We start from the raw sequence: 16,405 nt of genomic DNA on the forward strand, positions 1-16,405 counted from the left end.
TAGGGAGGCTCATCCACTTAGGCTAATGAATGGGGCAGATTCAATCTTTTGCTGCAGAGACATATTGGGGAGATGCAGCTGGAGGCGAATGCACTGTGCTGAAGGAGAACCACTGTTATTCATCAGAGTGAGCGGAGTAGAGATGGACTTCAGCTGGAGGGCTTGCTCCCTTACAAAAATGTTAGAGCGGGCCTCTATAGCACTTTTGTTCATTTCTAATTTACAGCTGTAATTAGTGTCACTAGATTTTAGACCCTGAGATTATGCCAATTATAAGAATGATGTACCTGAGCATCTTAATCACAAATTATAACATAATAGCATCCAAGTTTCTGTATTACAGCAATAGTGTGCCTGTCCACTGCTGGGTAAGGAAATATTAATGTTTTTCCAATATTGTGTTTTCAAGAGAGAATAATGCTGCAGAATTATTTTCCATATTTGCCTTAATTACAGTTATGGAATATTAAGTTATAAGAATTTCTAAGCTGTTTTTCAGGCGAAAGGAAGATATTTTTGAAGAGTTATATGAAAGATAGGTGTGCCCTCTAGTGTGTGAAATCTGTCATTGTGCTTTTACAGTAAAAATGATCACATTATTTACATGCAGTGGAAAAACAAGCCTTTTTGATGTGGCATCCCATTGTTGTAGTTTATGTTATTATTATTATTATTATTATTATTATAAATTTGAATATAAACATATCAAATAGTTTTATAAATTAATAAACTCATAGTATGGTCTGTTGGAAATTTGAAAGCTAATTCAGGAGCTTAATTATGATAGGGGTTCAATTGGTTATGTGTTTATTTTAACTTACAATCAATTGTAGGTTTCAAAGGTTCTAGACTCTTTGCTAAATATTCGTATTATTTCTATTAAATCTGTCAAAATAAATTCCTGTATAAACTACACTGCACTGTGACCCTGAGCTGGATAAGCGGTTACAGACAATGAATGAATGAATGAATGAATGAAACAATAACCCCCCCCCGCTCTTCAGTTGTCAGGACTCCCACAGAGCAGATATTATTTGGGTGGTAAATCATCCTCAGCACAGCATTGGCACAGTTTTAATTTTTAAACTTTTTTAAAGTTTTAGTTTTTAAACACTGTGCCCAGTCACTGGCACTTTATCAGATAGATCTACCTTACTGGTAACCTTGTAGATGCAAGGTCAAAACCAGAGGCTCTTCCTGCAGTTTGTGTTGGTCATCCTCTAGTCCTTCAGCCTGTAATTTATTTATTATTTATTTTATGATATAAAATCATAATAAAAATGACTTCGTAGTCATGGAAAAAACCCTATTGCTGTGCAACTTTTGTCCTCTTGTCTTGTTAGGAGCCCTCCCCACCGCTAAGTGTCACTGTTAAAAAAAAGAAATGCGTGCATCAAAAGCCTGAGCTGTCCTTTCAAAAAGGGAAGGTGTACTTGATATAGGCTTTTGCGCAGGTCTGGGATCAGTTTTAAATTCCTCCCGGAGGGTTTACAGGGGACTGTGGTTTTGCAGGGCAGGTTCCAGTTCAGTGTGCAAAGCAAACATTGCGCCTTCTGAACATCAAGAATACAACATGGCGACGGAGGTATTGCAGATTAATAACACAGGCTAACAAGCTAGCGATACCGTCTAATAACAAGTTATAACACCTCCTAGAATAGTATGCAGGAGACTAACCGGCCCTTACTGACAGAAGAGCAAAGAATCTTTGCATAATGGAAACACGGGGCATAGAGCAGATGTTTGACTTTCAACGGTAAGATCCACTTTTTACCTTCAGGGCTAGTTGTGCTGTTAGTTAACCAACGTCAGTTATCTTTATCCTCAGAGCTATGGTACTAAATTGTGGATTGAGGACAAACTGTATTGACAGCTAGCGCTAACTAACGTTGGCTGATAAAAGGTTAACAAATACCGTTCGCCTGTTGCAGCTGTGACTTGTTTACGTTCAGACTGGTCAGGTTTAAGGCCAACAAAACACTGCATTTCTAACCACAGCGGTCCGATTAATTTTACCAGCTCTATTCATTGGCCAGTTAAGAAATTTAAACGCCAAAACAAGATAATGTTCCCTCAAGCTGATGTTACCAAGTTTCCCCGTGCACTGGGTGAGGTAAATAGTCGTTAGCTACAAAACTTAACCAAATTGACAAACTGGCTAGCTACATTAGCTACGTATCTAGAAGAAACAAGACAATACATTATTAAAGATAAAAATACATTGATATTTGACTTAAATTAACTAGCTAGAATAGTAACCAATTAGTTAACATTGTGTTTTTCTTAATAAAACCTGCTTGTAAACTTTACCGCCAAAAAGCTAGCAACGTTATAATGAGCCATATTTGCTGAATGCCGGTAATTAATTAGCTACAGTAGAAAGTTTCTTCACGGTTAGACTTAGTAGTGGGCCTTTCCTTTATTATTAATGGCTGAACAGTCTGTAATTATTTATTATTTTTTATTGTTGTTATTATTTAGTCAATAAAAAATTAAATTAACAACAAGTTAATAAAGAGTTGATATTATTCTCATATCTTGCTGGGCAGTAATTATCCCAGTATTCATCTAGCCATATGTTAAACCTCATGTTGCTGGTTAGTCTACTTGTTAGAATGTCCACCATTAGTCGGTGTTAGAACTATATATCAGTAATTGATATTGATCAGATATATCAGGCCACTGTTGCCCTTATTTATGTGTTTGGTATATTAATGGGTACTCTTTATTATTTATTAAATCACCCTTTAGTAGGTCAATGGTAAACTATTTATTATTATATCATAAATGTAGCTGTTTTTTTCTAAATAAAAACCCTTTCTAGTCATTAATTAACCCATAAAAATAATTTCTGTTCATCTGAAATGCATATTTAGAAGTTATATCACACAAAAAAATGGAATTCCCTAATGACTTAAAATGGCTTAGATACAACTCTACAACTTCTCCTTCATTCAGTACATGTGGATCTATGATTATGCGATTAGACCCCCTGCTCTGTCTCTCCTTACAAATTGGCCACTTGCCTGCAGCTTGAAACCCCCAACAGTTTGACAGAATTAGTTCCTTAATTTATGACACAAGAAACCCTGGCTGTCAAGAGTTTACCTGTTTGAGACTGTCTTTGGAACACTGCAGTTTCAAACCGTAAACGCTCAGTCGTGACACTGCTTTATTGTTTCTGAGCCTATAAACCACACCACGTGGACATATTAACAAGGTTTAAAAAACACCCGACGTTCACTGAAGGGTAATTTGTATTGCTAATTGCATTGGACATTTAGAAAAATAGTTGCATTCATTCATCTGTCTGTAAGGGCTTAATCCTGATGCAGTGGCTCTGGAGCCTTTTCAAAATCACCATGTGCAAAGGTGTCCCTTCTTGGCTATGGTAATATCTTTAATATATGTATTATCACATTCTCTAAGAACTTGGTTTTCGACATGGGCAAGACAAGAACAAAATATAGATAAAATAATTTGCCTGGAAATTGCTGCACTTGTAGAAATTACATGTTATGAAATTACAATTATTTTACATTCTCTTTCGGCTGCCATTAACACTTCTAATGGTCCTAAGCTCTGCCGTCCGTGAAGAGGTGTAACTATAAAAGTCAATTCTATTTTAGTTAATTTATAAAGTGTTCTGTATGTGCAGGTTGCCAAGTGATGGTCTGATCCTCCTGCTGCTGCTGCTGTACTCCCCAATTGGACTTTGTTTGATGTTGCTACGAATATTTATAGGTGTCCATGTATTTCTAGTGAGCTGTGCACTTCCAGACAGTTTCATAAGAAGGTAAGTAAAGATGCAAAAGTCCAAATTGATTGTTTACCCTGCATGTTCTAATTACTACAGAGAGAAAGAGGGACGTGAGAGTGAGGATAGCATGGCTTGCTCCAAAATATAAAAGTTGAAGCGGAAAACCAAACTTTTAAAGATAAACAGGTTTTGTTGTTTGTTCGTCCTGCAGCTAGTTCTAAACCATTCATTCATTATCTGTAACCGCTTATCCAATTCAGGGTCGCGGTGGGTCCAGAGCCCACCTGGAATCACTGGGCGCAAGGCGGGAATACACCCTGGAGGGGGCGCCAGTCCTCCACAGGGCAACACAGACACACACACACACACGTTCACTCACACACTCACACCTACGGACACTTTTTTTTGAGTCGCCAGTCCACCTACCAACGTGTGTTTTTGGACTGTGGGAGGAAACCGGAGCACCCGGAGGAAACCCACGCGGACACGGGGAGAACTCCTCACAGACAGTCACCCGGAGCGGGAATCGAACCCACAACCTCCAGGTCCCTGGAGCTGTGTGACTGCGACACTAGTTCTAAACCAGTGTGTTTTATATATTATGCAAATGTGGAACTAATCAATTAAGTGCCTCCATGAGATGAAGCACAAATCTTGAGGTTTGGACATTCTCTGGAATAAAATGTTAGCAATACCTATGTCCCTATGTGTGGGGGCATTGCCATAATGGAAGGAACCACATAAATATTTCATCATAGGATATTATGATTAAGGGTAGTTGAACATATTTTCTACAATGAAAGTCTCAGTCACCTGGGGAAGAGTTTAACCATCTTAAACCATTGTAGAACCATCATGGTTATTCATTTATGTATAGGACTGTGTGTGGCAAATATATCATGACCCAGAAAACATCTACAGGAACCTTAGTGATAGCGACAAAACAAGAAAATGTATCTGCAGTATCTTTTGGTATCAATAAATAAATATGGTCAAATAGGAGTATATGGGATTTTCTAAGAAATAACATTACAAATCATTGATATTACAGTTAATTATTCTGAGCACTTCTGAACTCTTGCATGCAATTCTTTCTGTTTCAGATTTATTGTACGAGTCATGTGCTCTGTATTAGGTCTGCATGTAAGACAGAACAGCTCTCGTGTAAGAGACAAAAGTGTCAAATTGTACATCTGCAATCACGTCACTCAGTTTGACCACAACATTATTAACCTCCTTACCTCCTGCAACACTGTAAGTATAGTGTGTGTGTGTGTGTGTGTGTGTGTGTGTGTGTGTGTCCAAGTATATCTACACAGATTTGCCTAACTTAATCGTCTCTTTCTTTTCATTTGCTATCATGCTCTGTTGTCTGTTTTGGTTGCTGTAGCCACAACAAAGATTCTCTCAATTGTTGCCTTTACAATGAGGCCATTAGTTTTATTGCAGCTGTGGTGACTCAATGTTGGGCTATTGTCCTAAACATCTGTGCTACACATTATATAGTTGGCTCGGTTGGTCTGGACATGACCACAAGCTTTCTAATTTAAATTAATTTTATTGTAATATTACAAATTTTTACTTAGTTTACTGAATGCAATAGAGTCTATCAGCAAAAAGCATATTATGGTAATTGTGATATGATTACGGTAATTTTGGCATTTTATATTTATTTAAAATCAAGTTGATTTAAAGAAAATATTCTGCTTAAATGTTTTACAAACCGTGTTATTTAACCTATGTTATCAGAGCTCATGGGGTATTTATGAGAAAAAGGTGCCTAATAATAATGCCTCACTGTGAGTAATTGTTGTTTTCCAGCCATTACTGGAGGGCCCTTCAGGGTTTGTTTGTTGGGCACGGGGCTTTTTGGAGTTGGGTACTGTGGCAGGGAGCAGAACAGAGCTAGCACAGACCCTTAGTGGTTACTGCTCTGCTCCTGGGGCGTTGCCTCTACTGCTTTTCCCAGAGGAGGACACCACTAATGGCCGTGCAGGCCTCCTCAAGTTTAGGTGAGTGAGCAAGTTGATGATGATTTTAAAGAATTTTTTCTGTTCTTCATAAGATAGATGGTAGTAAATATATACTTTCTCCTAAGAGTGAAAATAATGGCTAAAATCTATCACAATCTTGACAATGCTATAAAAAATCCATAAAGCATATTATGTCATACATTTTCAAGATAATGATACCATACCTGCATCCTAAAACACATACAGCCATACTAAATACCAAAACAGGCCAGCTCATATTGCCCACCATTACTCTAGTATCTAATCTGTAGGAGCCACAAAGGGAGATAGTTTTGCTGAAGTGTCACAGTAGAGAAACAGGTATTGATCCTGTGGCTAGTGAAGAGTTGTTTTCTCCCAGTGTCTGCGTAGGTTTCCTTAGGGTACTCTGAGTCCATGATACTCTCATGAATTTCTTTGTTCTCAATGGTTGTATGAAATAATTATGTAATGCATGCTTAATGTTGTAGTGAATGCATGTTATAGATAAAAACACAATGTTTATCAGATTGGAAATCTGTCAAACTTATGAGGTTGAGGGAGGCAATGCTATACAACAAAACATCATGGAAACCTGTTTCTGCCATTGCAAAAAATCTGTAGTGACATAGTGTGTCAATTATGGGACAGTAAGTCATCTGATTTATTTTTATCAAGTGACAAAAACAGACTTAGAATGTTTGTGTAGAATACTGCATAAAATGTATTAATGTGTTTTAATCCTGAGTGCTCATTTAGGAAAAAAGCCTATACTGGCCAAGGTTTGAGGAGGAATCACTGTGTTAAGATGGTATGAGCTTGAGCAAGAAATGTCCTGGTATGGTTCATCTGAAAAGGACTCAGTTTGGCTCAGTTTGATCTTGCTTATGTGAGATCCTTGGTGTAAGAGCTCAGGTGATTTAGAAGCCGAGCTGTCCTGGGACAGGTGCCAGGTCTAAGCTGCCACAAAGCTGCTCACAGTTTAGCCTGACTGCCAATTTATCACAGTGTGAAAAGGTGACTGGACAGTAATGCTAATTTGTTCCGTGCAGTCTCTTCAAGCACAAAACCAATGAAAATATCATAGGTCATTATGAAAATGACTGATTATTCAAGTCTGATGTCTGAAACGTGTACAATATGTTGATATATTGTTGCCAAGTTACATTTACAATAACTGCTGATTTTTTTTTAAAGAGAATTCTCTCTCTCTCTCTCTTTCTCTCTCTCTCTCTCTCATATATATATGTGTGTGTGTGTGTGTGTGTGTGTGTGTGTGTGTGTGTGTGTGTGTGTGTGTGTGTGTGTGTGTGTGTGTGTGTGTGTGTGTGTGTGTGTGTGTGTGTTTTTCCACCTCAGTTCTTGGCCCTTCTCTGTGGCAGACTCTGTTCAACCTGTTGCACTGACGGTGAAGAGGCCTCTTACAGCTGTGGTAATTATCAAGACTATTAGCTGTTTACTGTATTAACTAAAGTTATGGTGTATTTACAGAAATGTTGCCTTAAATCATGAAAAGCAACAGGTTTTAATTTTGAAACAAATAGAAGAAAGCAATGAATTTTGGCATTTTTTTTAAGTAAAAAGCTGTAAAGGTGTCATTAAACAACCAGAGAGGCATAGAAGAATTTGCTTATAAGGCTTCAAGATGCTAACTCTTTCAAACCTCTCAATCCCCAAAGCATTCACACAGAGGGCCTTTCTCTAAGCGCCTGCCTCATTAGTAGTATATTTATAGAAGCCTGCAGAGAGTTGATAATAAGTGACACAGTGCAGTGGTTAGAGAATTATTGAAGGTCATCTGATCAGAGGGTGAACTCTGTGCCCTCTGGACTTACTTTGTCTTTGGTACAACTGTGAATATTCAACATGAGATTTTGTTTTATTAAAGCTTTGTATGTAAAACTGCTCTTTCTGAAGGTAGGACATCTGTCAGATGGAATATACAATATGATAGAACTTCACTGCAGCAACTGATCAGTTGCACGATCAGGGGAATGACATAGCCCTCCAAGTGTCTGACAATAAAACATCTTTTTGTGCCCATTTGTATTTTCTTTTCTCATAGAATGTACCAGAGTCTTCATGGCTGACAGAATTGCTCTGGACGTTTTTTGTCCCGTTCACAGTGTATCAAGTAAGGTACTACATATTAATGTTTCTCTTATATCTGGTAGTATTTTAATTGTTGTTTTTTTTAATAAATTGATTCTGTTGCCTTGTTTACTACATAAATAAGGATTAATGCTTATGAATATTTTAATACCATATTTAAGACCTTTTTAGTCATTCTGTTGTAGGAAAGTAAAGGAAGGCAAAATTTGTTGTTGTAATGCAACTATTCTGTCTGAATAGATGGCTTCTTCCAGTACATAGGCAAGAGGATGAACCACTTCAAGAGTTTGCCAACAGAGTCCAAGAGGTAGGTTTACATCTTTTTTTTTTTTGCTTTGAATAATAGTAAGAAAAAAAATGTATTCCAAATAATTGTGTAGCATTTCCAATGTTTCATCTTGAAATCATGAATGCCTGCCATTATTATGGAAATTATGCTTCCACTCAAAACCTGTGAATTCCTTCAGTCTGAAACACTCCCTCCAGACATTTTGTGTCATTGGCGCTGTGTGTCTTGGAATGCTTTTAAGCTCAAAGGCTAAAATGTTGCTTGGTTTTGTAAAAATGTAGATAAAAATTATATTTTGTGAAGCATAAAGAGGGCTTTTATGTCTTGTCAGGGAAGGTATCTTACATGAAAGGTCTATAAAACCTAAACCTAATATACTGCTTTGCACACAACTCCCTAACCCTCCAAAAGGATTTATTTTTAACAACTTGTGTTATGCACTGTTGGATAAATAATAAAGTTATTTAGTAAATGTATAATAAAAAGTATGATTGCAAAAGATCCAAGTATTGTATGTACAGTGGAACCTCTACTAACAAACTTTCCAATATACAAACCGGGCATTTGAATATTTTTTGCCTCCACCAATAAACCATGACTCTAGAAACAAACCCGAGCCTCCGCCGAGATGGCGGCTGGAAATGTCCATTGACCCCAATAGGCGAGTCTCCCAGCGCCCAGACTTGAGTGAGCTTTTAAGATTAGCAAATTGTAGCTTTAGCAATTTAGCATTAGTATAAATTGCAGACATCGAAATTTGTGCTACGTTAAGCCGTATCTACGCTTCATCTCCCCACATTCACCGCCTGCTCTCCGTCATTCCACCCACCCCCCACCTCCCGTCATACAGCCAGTGCCTGTGTTACTCCTCCAGACAGTCGTCACGACTTCAAGGTAGCGATGTGTAACCACTTAAAACTTTTTAATTTCTTTTTTATTTACTGTTATCACTGTATTTCTTTTTTATTTTTAGTAACGCTACATGTATTTTTTTTTAATAATTTGAGAGTTTTGTAAACATATATCAGTGCCAAAAGGGTGACTTTCGGGGTGGGGGCTGGAACACATTAATTGCTTTTCCATTGTTTTAAATGGGGTGAAATTGACTCGAGAAACGATCTTTTCCACTTACGAACCGGGTCACGGAACGGATCAAGTTTGTAGGTAGAGGTTCCACTGTATGTAAATATGTCAGAAATTATCATGCCTGAGAATGTGAACATAACATTTGAAAGTAACATTTACTCTAATTTCACAAAAATAAACAAATCATGATACGTTTTAATGTATTTTGCAGAAATCAAGGTACTGGCATTCAAATAAATATTGACACAAATGGGAGGATCTCTTTGTTTGACCTCGTTTTATTTGTTTCACTATCTAGCTTCTAGCCACTGAGCTTGGTGTGGTCTCAACACAGATCACAAAGGCAGACAAAGCTGAACACATCAAAAGAAAAAGGCACACAGTCCCACACACCACACACACAAGTAAGTACACTAAAATTTTGGGAAACTGGATGAAAGTAGAGGCTCTTTCACAATACCCTCATGTACACTAATTTTATGGTAAAACTTTTTTTTATTATTTTGCCTAGATTTGGGGGCCAGACCTCGTACCATTGCACAGGGTTTCCTAGGTACAAGCCAAGGGGCAGATGACCCTAGAGTGGTGCGTATGGCACTGCAGGTGAAGGAAGTGCTACCTGACATCCCCGTTAGTGTCATCACCAGAGACCTGCGTAAGACTTAATTTGCCTTCCTTTACAGCAGAAATTCTGCAAATTATAATACTGGCAACAAGTGAGATTAAGCATTTATATACATAAACATATAATATAGTATTATTCATTTGATCATAAATGAAGATTTAATGTCATAGTTATTAATTCATTAATAAATATTAGAAACCTATTCATTTATGTCATAAAGGAATCAAGTTTAGACCCAGAAGTCCTAATATGGGCGTAATGCCTGAATTCAATGGTGCATACTAATCTGGATAGAACTATCTTACTATACTCATTATGACAGCAATTTTATTTAACACTTCTGTTTGTAGTGGCTAAAACAATCCACAATTTAAGTTTTGCTTTGTATGTTTTGGTTGAATTATCATCTCATATAATTGCCTCATAGTCATGTAATTGCCTTGTTTTGCATGGTTGCCATTTTATGTCCATGTAGTGAAAACGAACTGTGTTGATGCAACAATTACCAACCTGCTGGAGAGCACTGAACAGTATCACACAGAGTCTGCAGAGAGCGCTACATCAGGTCCAGCCAGACCTCTTATTTCCACCACCCCTTCTGGTGCTGCCTCCACACCTACTATAAAGGTGAGAATGACCTCTATGCTACATTGAGTGTTGGTAGCACACTAAATATACATTTGAAAGATAAAAAATGCATACGACTATGTACACAACCTGTAAAATATAAACATATGCAAATTAAAACTTAATTTATTCATGGTTGCTGCTGATGCCACAGTTTAGAGTAGCCGCCATATTGGACTGCAGGGAGAGGAGTGTGATAAAATTATCCATCTTTCCTATTTGTTTTCATTAGTGCTGATCTCTGAAACCAGACAGTCTGTGCCCAATATGGTGCCCACACTCAAAACATTACGTCACTCCAACCCATGAATATTTATAGGTTTATGTATTCATAGGTTCAAGTATGAGCTGAAGACATGTTTGTGATTGTTATGATGTTTGCAGGTTTTGTATGTGTGGCAGTCTGTTTTGTTCATTTGTTTTGTTTATTCAATATACAGCCAGCTGCCAAATCTTTTGGAAAATCGTTAATAGACAGACAAGTGTCGCTACAGGAACGAAAAGCAGCCTTGTATGAGTATGCAAGAAGGTGAGCTCTGAGTATCAGATGTGAACATTTTAAAAATTCCAAACTTGAGGCTTTTTTATCATCTGGACATTCCATGCCAAAAAAGCCACAACTGTCCTGTTGTAGTTGATTAGGTGTCTTTACTGAACATTTAGCACTGACATAAATAAATTGTGATATAGGTTATAGTAATGTTCACTAATGTATAGTTTAGCTATGCTAAATTTAGCCGCATAACTTCCTGGAAGTCCCACATTGGATTAGTAGTAGCATTAGTACTAGTAACAGTTAGCATAGAGCTGTTGGAGCTCTGCCTGCAGTATAATATAAACTGGATTTGTAAATATGTTTACCTGTGGGGTATTCAACAAAACAGGATGTCTCAATTAGCAAGGTAACTTAAACCCAGAATTAGGACCATTCTTTAGAAATCTCCCTCAGATCTGTTCCTATTGGAAAGGCTTAACTTTGGGTTTAAGTTATCTGGCTATTCTTAGAAATCCTTTATTGAATGCTTGAATCATTGTCACCTATAATGTTAATGTTAAAGAAACTACCCTCTACCATTACCCTCCCAATTATCATAAATCATAGTCATTGCCCTCCAACTCTCCAAAAAAGAAAAAAATAGTAATATAAATAAATAAATAAACAGCTTTTTTTCCTCACTTTTGAATCATGAGGCAAGCACAAGCACATTCTCAAATATGCAGGTTGGCAGATCATATGTGAGGGTAAAGCAAGAATCTTGGAGAGGAAGAAGGGGTGGCATTATCATGACTCTGGTTTCTCTAGAGAGTCATAAGAATTTCTCTATAGCATGGTCATGTTAATTATATGGAATGATAGTGATGAAGCTCAGAAAAGGAGTTTATTTAACTGGTGAGGTTTTAGAAGGAATTAATGCTTATAAAGGAAGAATTTGAATGTATTACTTTTTTATTTCTTTCTTTTCTTTTCCCCACCTTTCAGACGTTACATTGAGAAACATGGACTGGAAGAAGAATCTTGAATTTGGACAAATCTGTCTGTGTTTACAGAGAGACAACTGACTTCACACACAATGATACCCACACAAAGAGAAGAGATTGTTGCATTGGCTTCACCTGAAACATTTGTGTTAAACAAACATACAGATTGGACTTTGTGGATTTTTTTTTTATCTTTTTGCATGGAAATCATGCATGTCTTTTTAATTATCTGCTACAGAAAATAAAGGATTATTTTGGTAAACAATTTGTAATACACCCCAGTGACAATAGAACATCTCCATGTTATTTTTATAAAGTTGAAAAGTAGAAAACAAGGGGTTGGCATTGTGTGGTTCAAAATAAAACAGTTTGAGTTTCTGTTGTAAGGATTTGTGTTGATTCAGTATCAGCTTTTAAAGACATTAAAAGTCATTTATAAATGCAAAATGTTTGTGCTGATTGATTGTTACATGTTTTCTATGTAGACTGATAGATGTTTATTTTTTTCTTGTCAGCTATATATAATATATTAATATATTTAATTATATATTATGAGCCTGGGGCAGCATGGTGGCGCAGCAGATAGTGTCGCAGTCACACAGCTCCAGGGGCTGTGTGGAGTTGGTGTGTTCTCCCCGTGTCCGCGTGGGTTTCCTCCGGGTGCTCCGGTTTCCTCCCACAGTCCAAAGAAAAACACATGTTGGTAGGTGTGTGTTGCCCTGTGAAGGACTGGCGCCCCCTCCAGGGTATATTCCCGCCTTGCGCCCCATGATTCCAGGTAGGCTCTGGACCCACCACGACCCTGAACTGGATAAGGGTTACAGATAATGAATGAATGAATTATGAGCCTGTAAGAAGCCAGAGTAGTATGCTTATGGGAATTTTCTAATGCTGACTAAATGAAACCAACAGGTAATTTTTACACAACAGGACAGAAAAAATGTGTCTGAAACATGCTCATGGATTGCTTTGAAGGTCATATAACCTAGTTTAAATATGTAAAGCTTACTTTACATATCTTAAGTCTTTTTCGTTCAGCTGCAAATGAAAGCGAATCAGTGGAACAATTTAATTTAATACCAATCTAGTAAAATTGCTTTGTTATCTTCCATTTTGAATGCAGGCTGTACAGACAAGTTATTCAAAGCAGGAGCTGGTTAGCTGTTTTTTTTAGCGCGCAATATAAACATGAGTTGCAGTGCTAGGGGGATACAGAGAACCGTTACAGCGTGTTGAGTGGAAAAAAACACAGGTGAAGATAATGACATTGAAAATATTTGAAACTTTTTTTCATGACCCTCTCCGCCAATCAACTCCTTCGTATGCGTTTTTAGCCAATAGTCGTTTTGCCTGTGAGAAGGCTCCTGATAAGAGCCCGACAATGAAATCCCAGAGTGGGCGGGAACAGGACATATGGCAACCAATTAGGTTCGAGAGTGTCTAACCGATCCCTCCTAACTGAATAAGTAGAAGTACTTCTCAAATTTCTGTCTCATTGTCGTTCGGCTCTGTCAAGCGCAGTATATTTCAGTATAACTTATTTCTTCTACATCTAACAGGATGAGGGAGATCGTTCATTTGCAGGCAGGACAGTGCGGCAACCAGATTGGAGCCAAGGTAAAACATTAAGAGCTATTTAATATTTTTGTAACGATGAACTGAGAGCTAGGTAGTCCTGGTAAAGCTGGCCCGCCAACTGTCTGAAGGCCTGTCTATTTTAGTTCCTAGTGGTTTATAGTTGGTTTTTACGCTGCTTTTTTTTATGTTAATTATTTCTTTGACGATGGGTTAAATTTCCGTGCATATAGTCTTGTAGTAAGTTAATATTACCCAAGACGACTTGTTGCATTTATTAAAAAATAAACACAATTTTGAATATCGATAAAGTGCTGCTGAACCGTCGAATGAAAAGCTTTTTATTTATTTTTTTAAAGCCCTTAACGTCTTTCTTGGTCTCCGGAAAGCGGGGTTCTATGAATGAAGTAATGGTGAAACAATGCAGGCTGAAGGGTGTTGGCTGGCGTAACATGGCCGGTTGTATCTGGTTCAGCGAATAGAAAAATTGCTCTTCAGACAAGGCCAATGCCTGTTTTTCCTGTTTTTTATTTTTGTTTTATCGTCGACGATATTAAAGGGCAGAAATACGATCTATAGTTTGACCGTTCAAACAGGCTTTTTGTGCTCTGACCCAATTCTGTCCATCTAGTCCGCGCTGGTGTTATAAAATGGCCTCAGTGACTTGGCAAACTCCATTTTGCCTGTGTAGCGGGCCGTACCGTTACAAGTTGAGGCTTGACTTAATTTTCTAATTTGCGGAAGCTATAGCTGTACTTTAATCCAGCTTGGTTCTATTTTTAAAAAGTAAGACAATAGTTATTGGTGCCCTACTTTTTCTAAATAAGCTTTTATATTTTATTCGCAGTTCTGGGAAGTGATCAGTGACGAGCATGGTATTGACCCGACTGGCAGTTACCATGGTGACAGTGATCTTCAGCTTGACAGAATTAACGTCTATTACAATGAGGCCACAGGTGAGGTTCTGAAACGAGTAAAAATGATCTAGGTTTTTTTTTTTTTCAGTGTTATACAAATGTTCTGTTCTGCTACAAATGAAAAGCTTAAATTACTTCTGTATTATAGGTGGAAAGTATGTCCCGCGTGCTGTGCTGGTGGACTTGGAGCCAGGCACCATGGACTCTGTAAGGTCTGGACCTTTTGGGCAGATCTTCAGACCTGACAACTTTGTTTTTGGTAATAATTCTGTCTACTTTACCATGGATTTATTTTTTCGCATTGTATAAATGCTAAATAGGTAATATAATTCTGGTCAGTTGATTTTTGTGTGCAGGCAAATTTAGATTCATTTGAATGATGGGGAACTAATATGGTATGCATCAAGCCTGCTTTTAATGTCTACAATTTTGCATGTAACGAATGTTTCCTTTCAGGTCAGAGTGGTGCTGGTAACAACTGGGCAAAGGGCCACTATACAGAGGGAGCAGAACTGGTTGACTCTGTTCTGGATGTGGTTCGCAAGGAGGCTGAAAGCTGTGACTGCCTGCAGGGTTTCCAGCTCACCCACTCTCTGGGTGGTGGCACTGGGTCTGGTATGGGCACCCTCCTTATCAGCAAGATCCGTGAGGAGTACCCTGACCGCATCATGAACACCTTCAGTGTTGTGCCATCTCCCAAAGTCTCTGATACAGTTGTGGAGCCATACAATGCCACACTGTCAGTCCATCAGTTGGTAGAAAACACAGATGAGACCTACTGTATTGACAACGAAGCGCTGTATGATATCTGCTTCCGCACACTTAAACTCACAACACCCACGTATGGTGATCTCAACCACCTCGTCTCTGCTACTATGAGCGGTGTTACAACCTGCCTGAGGTTCCCTGGGCAGCTGAATGCTGATCTTCGCAAACTGGCTGTTAACATGGTGCCATTCCCCCGTCTGCACTTCTTTATGCCTGGCTTTGCTCCACTTACCAGCAGGGGTAGCCAGCAGTACCGTGCCCTCACTGTTCCTGAGCTAACACAGCAGATGTTTGATGCCAAAAACATGATGGCTGCCTGCGATCCACGACATGGCCGTTACCTCACTGTAGCTGCAGTCTTCCGTGGCCGCATGTCCATGAAGGAAGTGGATGAGCAGATGCTTAACGTGCAGAACAAGAACAGCAGCTACTTTGTAGAATGGATCCCCAACAACGTGAAGACTGCCGTTTGCGACATTCCACCTCGTGGCCTCAAGATGGCTGCCACCTTCATTGGCAACAGCACAGCCATCCAGGAGCTGTTCAAGCGCATTTCTGAGCAGTTCACAGCCATGTTCAGGCGCAAGGCTTTCTTGCATTGGTACACAGGTGAGGGCATGGATGAGATGGAGTTCACAGAAGCTGAGAGCAACATGAATGACCTGGTCTCTGAGTACCAGCAATACCAGGATGCTACTGCAGAAGAGGAAGGAGAGTTTGAAGAGGAAGGAGAGGAGGAGCTGGCCTAAGTTGGTCTTTGTCTTGTTTCTTTTTTCCATGTTCTTTCTTTTCCAAACTTTCCTTTGGCACTTTGTGTTTGTCACTTGCATTCTAAGTTGTACCTTTCATACCAATAAAGTGAAATGAATGACACCTCAGTTTGTGGCGCTTAATTGAACTTCACAATTACTAATTCTTCAATAATGGTAAATCAACACAACTAGGGTTGCTCTGGAACATAAATACTCAAGTGAAAAACATTCAAGTTACTGTCTTTAGGTAGGCTAGGGACTAAGATATGCGCAAGCCTTAAAGAACGGATAAATGGGTGTGGCTATAGGAGACCATCTAGGCTATATGGAACTTCATTAAACTTGAAATTGTTAAATTGAAGTGGAGGCCAGAAATTTTGTGAATGAATAGTAAACTTTCACCTGTAAGGCACAGTTCAAGTTC

The 16,405-nt window shown here is 38.4% G+C and overlaps 2 protein-coding genes across 2 annotated transcripts; both read left to right on the forward strand.

Annotated features, from left to right (window-relative positions):
- Positions 1-1,453: 1,453 nt before the first annotated feature.
- aup1 (AUP1 lipid droplet regulating VLDL assembly factor) lies at positions 1,454-12,407 on the forward strand. Its single transcript, XM_066649397.1, has 12 exons — positions 1,454-1,756; positions 3,659-3,796; positions 4,864-5,014; positions 5,582-5,772; positions 7,111-7,183; positions 7,817-7,890; positions 8,104-8,170; positions 9,537-9,642; positions 9,750-9,893; positions 10,339-10,490; positions 10,931-11,019; positions 11,971-12,407. Exons 1-12 carry the CDS (start codon positions 1,716-1,718, stop codon positions 12,008-12,010), a joined length of 1,266 nt encoding a protein of 421 aa, XP_066505494.1. The 5' UTR covers positions 1,454-1,715; the 3' UTR covers positions 12,011-12,407.
- Positions 12,408-13,427: 1,020 nt separating this feature from the next.
- Positions 13,428-16,102, forward strand: tubb4b (tubulin, beta 4B class IVb). The gene is made up of 4 exons (XM_066648830.1): positions 13,428-13,586; positions 14,392-14,500; positions 14,610-14,720; positions 14,918-16,102. The coding sequence occupies exons 1-4, from the start codon at positions 13,530-13,532 to the stop codon at positions 15,976-15,978; spliced, it is 1,338 nt and encodes a 445-aa protein (XP_066504927.1). The 5' UTR covers positions 13,428-13,529; the 3' UTR covers positions 15,979-16,102.
- Positions 16,103-16,405: the final 303 nt, after the last annotated feature.

The sequence above is a fragment of the Hoplias malabaricus genome, chromosome 17 (genome assembly GCF_029633855.1).
Source record: "Hoplias malabaricus isolate fHopMal1 chromosome 17, fHopMal1.hap1, whole genome shotgun sequence".
In the NCBI taxonomy this organism is placed as follows: Eukaryota; Metazoa; Chordata; class Actinopteri; order Characiformes; family Erythrinidae; genus Hoplias; species Hoplias malabaricus.

Coding starts and splice junctions, on each gene's coding strand:
- aup1 (XM_066649397.1), top strand. CDS start 1,716: ATGGAAACACGGGGCATAGAGCAGATGTTTGACTTTCAACG. Junction 5,773..7,110: donor GCAGGCCTCCTCAAGTTTAG/GTGAGTGAGCAA, acceptor TTTCCACCTCAG/TTCTTGGCCCTTCTCTGTGG. Junction 7,184..7,816: donor AGAGGCCTCTTACAGCTGTG/GTAATTATCAAG, acceptor CTTTTCTCATAG/AATGTACCAGAGTCTTCATG.
- tubb4b (XM_066648830.1), top strand. CDS start 13,530: ATGAGGGAGATCGTTCATTTGCAGGCAGGACAGTGCGGCAACCAGATT. Junction 14,501..14,609: donor CTATTACAATGAGGCCACAG/GTGAGGTTCTGA, acceptor TCTGTATTATAG/GTGGAAAGTATGTCCCGCGT. Junction 14,721..14,917: donor ACCTGACAACTTTGTTTTTG/GTAATAATTCTG, acceptor GTTTCCTTTCAG/GTCAGAGTGGTGCTGGTAAC.